This window comes from Peromyscus eremicus, chromosome 1, assembly GCF_949786415.1.
Source record: "Peromyscus eremicus chromosome 1, PerEre_H2_v1, whole genome shotgun sequence".
Classification (NCBI taxonomy): Eukaryota; Metazoa; Chordata; class Mammalia; order Rodentia; family Cricetidae; genus Peromyscus; species Peromyscus eremicus.
In genome coordinates, this window is record NC_081416.1 from 141,640,926 (window position 1) to 141,653,709 (window position 12,784).

Here is a 12,784-nt window from a genome sequence, read left to right on the forward strand (position 1 = left end):
CAGCAGGATATCCGAGAAGAGTTTCAATAAAGGTCCAGTGATGATGGTGTGCTAGAGACCAGAGGCCTTGAATTACACAAATGACTCATTGCAATGAATATTTGTAGGTGGGGCTGATTGGACAAAGGGGTATACTATGTGACACACCACAGCTCCTAATGCCACTAGGATAAATGAAGAGGTGTTGGAGAAGTGGGAAAGATGGAGAAGTGAGGTGTTTTTATTTCTTCTTAGTTAATTTCCTTTAGGGTAGACATGGAGGGACTGGGAGGTGAGTGGAATTGGGGTGCATGATGTGAAATTACCAAAGAATCAATAAAGAAGGAAAAGAAAAGAAGAAATTGGAATTTCTGTTCCCAACCCTTTCCTCTTAGATAATGTCTTTGAAGTTGAGGTGGATTTCTCATATGCAGCAGAAGGATGGATCTTGTTTTCATATTCATCCTGTTAGCCTCTGTCTTTTTATTGGTGAATTGAGTCTATTAATATGGAGAGATATTAATGACCATTGATTGCTAAATTCTGTTATCTTGTTGTTGTTATTGTTGGTAGTGGTTGTGTATGTGTGTGTGTGTGTGTGTGTGTGTGTGTGTGTGTTTGTCCCTTCTTTGTTTTGCTGGTGTGAGATTATCTATTGCTTGTGTTTTTGTGGGTGTAGCTAACTTCCTTGGGTTGGAGTCTTCCTTCTTGTACCTTTTGAAGGCTGGACTTGTGGAGATATATATATTCTAAGTTGACTTTATCATGAAATATCTTGTTTTCTCCATCTATGGTGGTTGAAGGTTTTGTGGGGGTATATTAGTCTGGGCTGGCATCCATGGTCCTTTACAGTCTGCAAGGCCCTTGTGGCTTTTAGAGTCTCTGTTGAGAAGTCAGCTGTAATTCTGATAGGTCTGCCTTTATATGTTACTTGGCCTTTTTCCATTATAGCTTTTAATATTTTTTCTTCGTTCTCTGTGTTTAGTGTTTTGATTATTATGTGGTATTTTCTTTTTTGGTCCAATTTATTTCTTGTTATATAAGCTTCTTGTACCTTTATAGGCATGTCCTACTTTAGGTTAGGAAAACTTTCTTCTATGATTTTGTTAAATATATTCTTTGGGTTATTTGAGTTGGGATTCTTCTCCTTCTTCTATCCCTATTATTCTTAGGTTTGGTCTTTTCATAGTGTCACAGATTTCCTGAAAGTTTTATGTTAGGGTTTTGGTTTTTTTTTTTAGATTTAATATTTTCTCTTTCTTCTATTGTATCTTCTAAGCCTGAGATTCTCTCTTCCATCTCTTGTGTTCTGTTGGTGATGTTTGCATCTGTAGTTCATGTTCACTTCATTTCCAGAATTCTCTCATTTTTTAGTTGCTTCTATTTCAATGTTCAAGTCCTAAATAGTTTCCTTCACCTGTTTGTTTGTTGTTTGTTTTATTGACATTATTTTAGGGATTTATTGATTTCCTCTAATTTTTGGTTGTCTTTTCCTCGATTTCTTCAAGGGAGTTTTTCACTTCCTCTTTAAGAACTTCTATCATTATGACAAATTTGTTTTTAAAGTCGTTTTCTTCTGCTTCAGCTGTGTTGGAGTATTTGGGTCTTGCTGTAGTAGGACAGCTGGGCTCTAGTGGTGACATGTGGCCTTCCTGCTATTGATTGTCTTCTTAAACTGGCATTTAGGCATCTGGGTTTGGGATGATTACGGGTTTAGGTCCCAATTTCTGATTTTGTCTTTGTTGGATGACTGTTTTGTTCCTTGGTTTCTGACTCCTCTTTGGTCTTCTAATCTTTGTGGCCTGGATTTCTAGTGGCCACTGCGGCCTCTGATCTACTAAGAAGTCTCTCTCCAAGTTGGGAGCTGGCCTTCTAGTGATTAGCTTGACCTTTATCACAGCAGAGGGTTTTTGTTCTCTGACTGATACGACCTGTTTTTCTGTCTGCACCGGTTCTTCAGACAGGTGTGGTATGGACTTGAGCCCCTGAAATCTGCTCCTCAGACTGGTGTGGTCTGCACGTGAACAATGGGATTCCTCCGGAGTTGTGGTTGGGCCCAGCTGCAGTGCTGGTGATGAGGTCGAAGGTGGGGAGTTGAGGGGTGGGTCCTGGGGATCAGAATCTGGGGAGTGGGGCAGCCAAGAGGGCAAGCAGGTCACTCACCTGTTCTTCTGACAAGTGTGGACTGTACCTAAGCCAGTGAAGCCTGCTGGATTTGGGGGAAGGGCTGCCCACTGGGGTAATGCTGAGGTTGGAAGGCTTGAGCGGTGGAATGGGCCTTCGAGGAACAGAGTCCAGGGAGTAGGGAAGTCCAGCTGGCAGACCGGTCACTCATCCACTTCTTCCACTGGTGTGGCCTGCACTCAAGAAGTGATCATCCCTCTTTTAAGGATGAAATACAGTTCAAATTCATTTTCATAATTTTAAATTTGTAATTTTAGTATCACTGGAGTCAACTCTTATATTCATAAAGATAAATAAATGATCATGTGTGATTCATATAAAACACCATTCTCTCTAAACTATTCCCAAGCTTACAAAGAAACCTGTGAGAAAAACATAAAACAAGTTCATGTTTTCCAATGCACAATTCAATCTAATTTCTCCAATATCATCTTCAACAGTATTTCCCCATTGAGTCCAAGACCTTAATTAGAAGGTCACATTTTCTAGTTACTGTATCTGTTTCTGTTTCTGTTTTTGATCTGAGGAATTCTCTAGCCTTTCTTCATATTCCACAGCATCTTTATGCTTCAGAGATACAAGTTTTAGCAAAATATACCCAAGAGTTTTAGTCTGTCTGCTGTTTCCTCGTGGTCAAATGCAGGTTGTGTATTTTTGGACAGCACTGCTTTTCTTAGTGCTGCATACTGGTAAATATATCCTGTTAGATCACATTGATCTTTGCATTAAGCTGCAGTCTGCCAGCTTCTCCACTATAAAGCTTCTCTTTTTATTCTTTTAAATGTTAACTGTTCTTTGGGGAAATTATTTGAGAGCACTTAACTACTTTAGTTTTATGCAATAGCAGCAACAGGAATTCTTGCAGCTGGCTGTACAACAACGATCTTTCAGCTCAAATGCTGCTCAGTATTTATTAGTTGGTTATATTATAATTGGGAGGTACTTTCCCTCAGCTCTGTTATTATCTGCAGTTTAGACTCGTGCTTTCTTGTTTTATCCAATGCATTTAAATTCATAATTGTCATTATTTATTTTTATTCTGAAGTGGTCCAAGATGTAGACAAGAGCCTCATCAAGCTGACTCTCTGTAGAGTTTAGAATCTTTTGTCTTTCTCTATTTTTAATCTAAACTCATTTTCCGACTTTATTTAGATACGACAAACAAAAAATGCGCATAATTAGGGCATGCACTATGATGACTTGAAATTCCTCTACACGATCACATGATAGCCACAGTCAAGTTGGCTAACATAGCCTTCACCTTTGGTTGTCTTTTTCATTCTTGCCACAGTGACAAGACTTTGCAGGACCCCTCGTATTTCTTTTAATTCTTTTAATTCAAAATGTATCCCTAGATTTTGTTTCTACGAAGAGTAATTCACAAACAAGATCTAATTATGGTTTTGAAGCCCCACTGGCTGTTTAGAGACTTTAGCCAGCAGTGCTAGAATATGTAGCCATACACTGCAATAGCAGTGTTGTGTCTTACAGTGCATGAGAAGTAATGAGTTTATGCTAATATTTCCCACAGGGTTGTTTTCTTGCCTTTTTACATCCAATATCTTTATTTGTTTTGAGTGATCAGTTTCTTTCTTTTTCACTGAAACAGATTTTTTTCATAAAATATATTCTGATTACAGTTTCCCCTCCCCCATACCTTCCCAGATCCTCCCAACCACCTCACTGACCCATATCCATACTCTATCTTCCTCTCGTTAGAAAACTAATGGCATCTAAAATATAATAATAAAATGAAGTAAAAATAAGCCAGAATAGGATGAAACAAACAGAAGAAAAAGAGCCAAAGAAAAAGCACCAAAAAATCTACATATAAACACATACATGCTTGCACATACAGAAATCCCATAAAAACACAAAACCAGAAACCATAGTAGATAATGCCATAAGAAAGACCTGAAAGGAGAAAAAGTACTCTGACAAAGCATGATGTGACAAAGAACCTCCCCAAATGCCAGTGAGCTTGTTTTGTGTTGGTCATCTACTGCTGGGCATAGACCCTGCTCTTAAGAGGGGTCTGTGTACCTAGTGAGACTCCATGAGAAGAAAAATTATTTTTCCTTTGTGAGCAGTTGACAAGTAGAGATAGCATCTGGGTTAGGAGGGAGGTTTTGTGTCTACTTCTCCTCTTAACACTGGGACCCCGTCTTGCTTAGGTCTGTCAGGTCCTGTGGATGCTGCCACCGTCTCTGCTTCTGTGTTTTTGAAGTGCATCGGTCCTGTTGTTGTGTCTAGAAGGTCTTGTTTCCTTGGTCTTCCTCCATCCCCGTTGGCTCTTACAATCTTTCTGCTTCCTCTTCTGAGAGAAGTTCATTGAGCCCTGAGGGGAGGGATTTGAGGGCGACATCATACTTAAGACTGAGTATTTCAAAATCTCCCACTCTCTGCACTTTGTCCAGTTGTGGGTCCCTGTATTTGTTCCCATCTACTGCAGGAGGAAGGGCTTCTCTGATGAAGGCTGAGCAAGATACTAATCTGTGAGTGTAACAGAAATGTCACTGGGAGTCATTTTATGCTACATTTCTTTAGCAGAACAGTAATATTTGGTTTTCCCCTAGATCCATAGCCTATCTAGTCTCAGATTCTTGGCCACCTGAGCTGTGTCAAGCATAGGTTCCATCTCATGGAGTGGGCCAATCAGATAGAGGCTGGTCACTCCCACAATCTTTGTTCTGCTATTGCACCAGTATATCTTACAGTCGGGTCACCATCGTAGAATGAAGGGTTTGTAGCCTGGTTGGTTTTTACCTCTTCTTCTTTGGTAGTGTGCAGAGCATTTTCCACTACCGTGAACACCAATCAGTGCAGGTGAAGGCTCTAGTCGGGCGCCGGTTCATCTTCTCCTTGTTCAGTGAGATATGTACTTATTGTCTCCACAATAGGGCTTTGCCATCTATTTGCGTATATTGGCCTTGGCAATGGCCTGAGTTGTTTGGGAGTTTCCATGGGGCCCATTCAGCCAGCAACTCAATTAGACATAACCCATTCCTGAAACTTGGGATTTCATTTGGTGATGAGAGATATCTAGTTGTGGCTTTGTCTTCCCCATTATTTGATGACTGCATTTAGATTTCTTTCATATGTGTATATATTTTAAGGAGCTTCTACTGTGTTAATTTCCAAACAACCACTCAAATGGCCCCTAGTTTTAGTTGCCCCCCCAACTATTCCCTCCTTTCCCCACCTCTTCCCCACCCCTCTAATGTTTGATGTTCTTTTTCCAGGTCTTCCCCCACCTCTGCTTTAGGTGATCTATAACTATCTATTCTATTTCCTCTTCGTAGGGAGAGCCCTCCCTCCTCCTAGTCCCTTACTCTATAGCTAACCTCTATGGCTATATGGATTGTCTTTTGGCGTCTGTGTTACCAGACTCAGGATGATTGTTTTCTAGTTCCAGCCATTTACCTGTGATTTCACAATTCCATTTTTTAACAGCTGAGTAATATTCTATGTGTAAATGTACCACAGTTTCTTTATCCATTTATCCAATTCTACATTTTTTATAGGTTTTCTGTGTGTGTCTCTATATCTGCATGTGTTTCCTGTGCTTTTTCTTTGGTTCTTTCATTTATTTGTTTTCTCCTATTCTTGTCTGTTTTTATTTTGTTATTTTTCAGATGCTTGTTTGTATTCTAATGAGAGAGAATAAAGGGTGTGGATTTGTATCAGTGGAGGATGGTGTGGGGAGGATCTGGGATGAGTTGAGTGAGGGAAAACCATGATTAGAATATATTATATGAAAAAAATCTATCTTCAAAGAAATTTTATATATATATATATATATATATATATATATATATATATATATATATATCAATATCAGGCAAGGCTACATTTCTCAAAAGTTGACATAAAGTGGTGGTCCAGGGACACACTGCTTTATGCATGTCTGGTGATTTCTTTATTATTATTATTACCAGTAAACAAATGCCTTCTTTTTGACCTGAAGATTCTGTTTGAGTCAAATAACCAGAGAAATAAGCACGTATTTGCACTAGAGGACAGACACAGGAATGTCCTTCATCCTAGTAAATAAGGGATAGAGTACTCTCATAGTCAACTAGTACTATGTATAGGGATAAAAATCATGACTGTTGACTGTACAGCAGCATGGGCACAGCTCACAAGGTACTAAATAGTAGGTTGTTCAGAACATGTTTGCTGGTTGTTTAATGTCAAACAAAAGCTAGTCCCTTGTGAAGGATTGAATACCGGTTAGTCTTTGAAGCCCAGGCCCCGGGATGGTAGACACCAACAGTGTCATGTAGATGGTAGACAGGTGGTACTTGTGTACCTATTGTGTAAATATGTGTTGAAAGGCAATGGACACATGCTATAAAGATTAGTGCATTTTCTCATATGAATCTTGTCCTCACTAGTAATTTTTGATCGAGTGGAACATTTGTTCATAAAGTGTGCAACCTCACAACATAATTTAGAAGTATAACTTGTGGAGCAAGAGAGGTTTTGTTTAAAACTAAAACCTCAGAAAGCCACAATGTAATGATGAGCCGGTGATGGTGATATGGTCTAGGTACCTGGACTGTCAGGCTGACTTTGCTTGCTGGCATTGGAAGCTGCAGAGGGAATCCTGAGAGGTATTTCTCCAGGAAGCCACAAGGGGATCTCCAAGCTAAGGCAGCCAGCTTCCGCCTCTCACGCTTTCCCACCTCCTGTGGAGAGGAGCTATAGCTAGGCTCACAAGCTGCACCAGCCGGTCCAGGTCTTCCCCCCAAACAGCATTGCTGCCTGAACAAGTGCGCTGTCAGTTCTCGACTTTCGAGTTTTGCAGATCTACTCTCAAGCCTTGTGTCTTAGGATGAAGCACCACTTTTTTCCCCCCCGAGTTTTGTGTTTTACTATTTATTTTCCTTCCTTTTCCTGCTTAGGAAGGGAAACTGAATTCTGCTCACCCAAATGGAGCTGTTAAGTTTTTCAGGTGCTGAGATGGAAAGGCTAGGCAGCAAGGAGAATGCGCACTGTGTATGTTCTGCAGAGCACCCCACCCTGGTCAACTTAGGCAAGGGAAGAAAAAAAATCAAAGGCTAACAGCTGGTGCTTTGAAGATTCTTGACCTTGCATTTTGCTTTCATACTTATGTTCAGAAAGCTTGCTTTGAATATGTCATCCCTCCTGACTCATTTAGCATAAAATATTTTTCCCAGGCTGTACCATGAGGCTTTCTAAAGTAAAATATTCAGCTCTATCAAGCTTGCCCATTGTATCCAGTAAGTGGAGCAAAGCACTCCAAACTTCAGAAGAGGTCAGGTCGTACTCATTCATAATAATAGCACATCAAACCTATGCAGGAAAGAAAAGAATAAACACCACCAGCAGAGAGCCGTACAAAGGTCTCACGTCTTTTATTCTATTGACAGGTTGCAATGAATACAGACACATGCAATCCCAGGACACTTCTCATTGTGCTGACATTTTACAAATTATCTAAGTACCAATCTGTCTGTACTGTAACATAGATTATAAACATGCCCCTCCCCCAAATGGTGACAGTACAGCTTTGCAGTGTGGTGCTTGCAGGAAGAAGCAATGAGTGTCTGGTCAGCTTCATGTTCAAAGACACAGTGGACACAGTGACTAAGGAGGACTACCAGGATGGTGCAGAACCTCCTGGGACTTTTCTCAATGTGTGCAGTGGAACTGTGCTGTGAGAATTTGAATGAATCAACCACACTGACTCGTGGTTCCCATGGAACCATGCTTGACATTGTTTTCACCTGTGTTCCTATAACTGTGTCAAAAATGGAAGCATGAAAGGACTGTTACATTTACTTTCAGTTTTCTTGCAGAATGTTTTAAAATTTTTTGTGTTGATGACATGCAGGTAGCCCTCCTGTTTGTGTGGATTCTGTATCCTTGAGTTCAAACCAACTTAAATGGAAAAAATATTGTCTTAAAAAAGTATATCTGTACCAGGCAGGCATTGATCTTATTCCCTGGACAATTATAACAACTATTTACACGGCATTTATATATAGTAGGCACCACAAATAATCTAGAGATGACTTAAGCCATATGGGAGAGCTATGAAAATCTTAATACATTTTCTATGACAGATTTAGCATTCCCAGGGATCCTGGAGCCAGTTTCCAGAGAGGAAATTGAGACATGACTGCATTTGTAAAGAGACTCAAGGTAATACTGCACCATCCTTTGACTGATTTTTGAAGTGTTCCATTGTGTGGTGCAGAAATCAGAGACGAAGAAAGATTTTTGTAGAAGCTTGAAGAAGTAAGGGAAGTGTTGGCTATTAGGAATCTGCAGAGAACACAGGCATTCCTACTAACATATGTGTGGGCAAAGAAGGATGCTAGAAAAAGTCCTGGTTGGGGTGAGCTGGGTGAGCCTGAGTGCCCATGGAGGCAGGAAGATAACAATGACCTCATGTTAACCCAGGCAGCTCGGTCCTTAAAAACAATACTGTTATCAACAACAGTCTCCAGCCTCCTGCTGGCTCACATTCCACATCTGTGAATCCAGAGACAAGGCAGGGGATTCCCAAGAGCTTCAACCTGCTTCTCTCTATTTTATGAAAACGCTTATTTGTCAGGGTGGCTAAAATTCCTTTTCTCGGGGAAATATGCATAATATCAACACCCTCCTCCTGGACCCTAACAACAAACCCAAGTGCACCCCCACACCATTCACCTTGTGGAACTGGAGATTATTGGCCACACTTACAGGATGGGTCAGAGGATTTCATGTGTGAACATGAAACAAACAAACTGTAAAATCTTCACTTAATGGCTTCCTCACCTCCTTCCCCCAGTTTCCCCAAGTCTATATAATCTATTCTAGCACCGCACCCCCACCACCCCCAGATCCAGGCTATTGGCAATGAGGGCAAAGTTGCATACAAATGGCTGGGAGGGATGACTGGAAAGTAGGTGAGGGTCCAATGGCCTTCCCAACCCCTCCTTCTCTGAAGGAGAGCCAACAATCCACAGGCCCAATCCTGATGGATTCCTGCAAGCAGGCATAGCTCCTCTCGTAATCATCTTGGCAGACTGTCTGGAAGGATAGTACCTTATAGTAGTCAGTATTAAAGAAATTGTCATGGTTCTATGAATAGTAGTTGAAAATGGATTATTTAAACAATGATTTTTTTTTTTTAATTAGGAAAGCAAATTCTTATTTGTGTTGAAGCTAATACTTGCATGGAGAAAGATTAGCTTTCTAAGACTTCATACAAATAAAAATAGGCAATTTTCAGTTTGGAATGTGAAAATAACATCCGTTTCACTCAACGGAGAGTTCTTTGCTTTCGGGCTCTGAACCCTTCTCTCTGGCCTTAACCATTTCACTTCTACTAATTGCTGACATGTTTTAGCCTCTCTTTTTCGGCGAGAAAGGGATATTGTCCCAGCAAGCCACAGTTACAAGCACCAGGGGGAGTCCAGGTAAGCAAGCTCCACGCCGGAGATGATCGCCTTTTGGCAAACCATCTCACCTACTTGCAATGGCGTCCCTAAGAGAAGGCACACGGCACACGGGAGGCAACAGGGGTGGGTGCGCTGCAGAAAAACTGCCAGTGCCCAGGACTCCATCGATGACACGGGCCAGTCCCCAGGCCCTTTCTGCGCCTCCCTGCGGGATCCCCAAGCTCTCCTTCTCGCCAGCCCCGCCCCCTTCCCGACCTCCAACTCCGAGTCCATTCAAACCTCACTGCCTTCGCCTGGCGTTGCCAAGCGTGTTAATTGGGGAAACTCCTCCCCGCCGCGGCTGGAAGGCACCGCCAGAGCAGCCGCGACCTCCCGCCCCGCCTCCGAGCCCAGCGGCCCCAGCTCAGAGCCCGGAGCCAGCCCGGGTAGTGGGTAGCCCGCGGGTCTCCGACTGCGGGAGGAGGGCGCCCCACCACCTGCCGCCTCCCTCCCCCCGCGCGCCGAGAGCTCCCGGGCGCGGACACATCCAGCGTGCGCCCCGCGGAGTCGGGACCGTCGGGGGCGCCGCGCTCGGAGCTGACACCTGTCCCACCCGGTCCGCCGAACCCGGGGCTCTGCAGCGGGTGGCAGCCTAGGCGCCTGAGCTGGAGGAGAACAGGCCCGCGCTCCGCGAAAGCCGCGCCCGGTAGAGGCCTCGGACCCGAGCCCGGAGCACCATGGCTGCGAAGCTGCTGCTTCTCCTCTGCCTGTTCTCGGGCTTGCACGCTAGGTAAGTGGCTCCCTGGCGTTCCCCGAGGCCGGCGGGGGCGGGAGGGCGGCGGGGTGCGCTGTCTGCCGGCCGCCAGTCCCTGGCGCGCGCCGTCCACTGGGCTGCAGGAGAGGGACGGTACCGGCACCTCACCTGTAGGTTTCCCCCAGAACCAGACCCCTTCTCCAGGGCAGCTGCAGCCCTCTACATTCCGCTATGTGTGGGGACTGTTCCAGTAATTTTAGGATGTGGTGATTTTAAGGGAATTTGGAAATCAAAATGAGGCAGTAGCTATCTTTCTCATCTGTTCCCCTTGCCAGCTATCCAAGGGCTTTCTGCCATACATGGGTTAAAACTCTATATCCACTCCTCACTGAAAAGAAACCTCAAGACCCGGGAATTCTGTTTTCTCAGCCACCCTAGGTTGGAGGGGGCTGGGGCAGGTGATCAGGAAGAGCCCTGCATCTCCCCCAGCTCCTACACCACATGCAAGCACCTCAGACTCTATAAAAGAATCATGTTGCGGTTCACATGGGAGCTTCTTCCTGAAGCTGTAGGAAATTACCTCACTGTGAATACCCCAAACCAGCACCAGTCAGCTAACAGAAACTCAGAAGCAGTCCACAGACAGACAAGGGCTCATGAGAAGGGCGGTGGCACCGGAAGGGTTAAAGCCTGTTGCCATAAACACAAGTAGAGATGCTGACATGGTTTAATTCCATCGCCCAGTCTGGTGCTCTGGTTAGAGACTGCAGACTACCCTGGGCTTGGGAAATCCCTCACTGCTTTCCCTAACCTCACCAGAGGAGTCAGAGGGCTCCCCATCCTGTCCCCAGAACACACTTGTTTTGACGTTTCCTGGATCATAAAGCAAATGAGAAAGCAGCTATCCCTGTGGGTCACAAGTCCTGTAGCCGTCACAGGCTTTCATTTTCATTCACATTTGTGAAATATCAAAGAACTATGAAGCCACTCTAATAACTCCCTGAAACCTCATAAGGAGGGCTTCCCAAATTCTTGCTCCAGCTAACCAATGCCTTTACCCTAAGGAAGAAAGCCCTGTCCCTGTCCCTCAGGACTTGCCCTTGCTGAATTGAAATTGGAGACTTGAACAATCACTCAGGAAGGGGAAGCCTCTCCACCAAAGTTTCTTCTTGTCCAAGGAGGGAGCTAGGAAGTGTAATGTAAAAGTGTGTTTTGAAGGGGATTGTGTCTGGAGGGACCTCAGTTTGGAACAGACGCCACCAGAAACATCAATGAGGCTGTAGTCACATCAGCGAGTCTCTTCCTATAGCCACCAACTCAAAAATCTGATTTGCAGTTCAGGGTTCGATCAGTTGTATAGATTTATAGGTAGTTACAGTTCTGCAAGCCTCATTGTTCTGTGTGCTTCCGGGGAGGGTGGAGCAGACTGGTTTCTGCAGACTTCCAAACATGAAAATCTCTTGGGTGTCCTCATCTTTCCTTTCCAGACAAGGTATATGTACAAATGTTAATATGTTCTCTATCAGAGCTTTCAGTCTTGGTAATTATGATTGCATATCAGTTTTAAAAGAACCCATTTTGTAGTTATTTTATTGCTATATGTCTCACTTTTGAAGGGGTGTTTGCTTTTTAGTGGGTTTTACAAACATGTAAAATAATTGAATGGCCCATCCACCTTTCAATCTATTATAGTTCAGAGAGGATTCTCTTCAGCATTCAAGGTGCCTTGCTGGTATGGATGCTCCTAGATAGGCTCTGACAAGATTCCTTGTGGCTCTGCAATGGGAGTGCCGCCCCCACCTCTGACTCCCATGGCTGAACTTATTACACAGGAAAACATGATGCCTCATTTCAATATTTTGAAGATGCTTACTGATTTCCGAGGTTCAGGAGTTTGTATTAAAGTTGAAAACTCCTTCAGATGTTGTTCCTGTCATTCTGATGAAGAGAAGGTGTAAAGACTGAAGGTAATGCCTGGGGATTGAGCGTGTGTTCGCTTTATTTTTAAGGAAAAGCTAATTGCAGCAGCGCTGTTTAGGATTCAGCAATCCAAGCAACAGAGTGCTCAGAGGTTATATATAACCCATTTAGAATTTTGAAGAGAAAGGAAATTCCGCTTCATCCACCTGCTAGTGGGTCCTCTGAGGTAAGATTTGTTTTCCTTAGGGCACAGTATAGGGCAAGGGCTCATCTTCTGAACTGAAAGAAGCACTGTGCTAGCAGCTGAGGAGCAAGGACCTCTGAGGCACCTTGTGCCAGCTACAGAGCTGGGGTTCTGCGGAAGAGAGTGAGACAACAGGAGATAAGAAGCCTGCTTTCCCTGCCCTTATCCCCAGGCTTTCCATGCCCTTATCCCCAGCACTCCTACCTGCCCTAGCCGCTCAGGAAGCTTATGCAATTTCAGGTAACGCCTCTCACCACTAGAGGGAGAACGAGACTCCTTATAAACCTGCCCTTCAAGTAGCTAGCT

At 43.6% G+C, this 12,784-nt stretch overlaps 1 protein-coding gene across 1 annotated transcript in view; it reads left to right on the forward strand.

The window, feature by feature from the left end:
* Nucleotides 1–10,297: 10,297 nt before the first annotated feature.
* The window catches only part of Gabrg3 (gamma-aminobutyric acid type A receptor subunit gamma3), a 593,792-nt gene continuing 591,305 nt past the window's right edge, over nt 10,298–12,784 (forward strand). The window contains exon 1 of the mRNA XM_059273650.1: nt 10,298–10,350. Coding sequence (XP_059129633.1) covers nt 10,298–10,350 — 53 coding nt within the window. The remainder of the gene's footprint in view (nt 10,351–12,784) is intronic.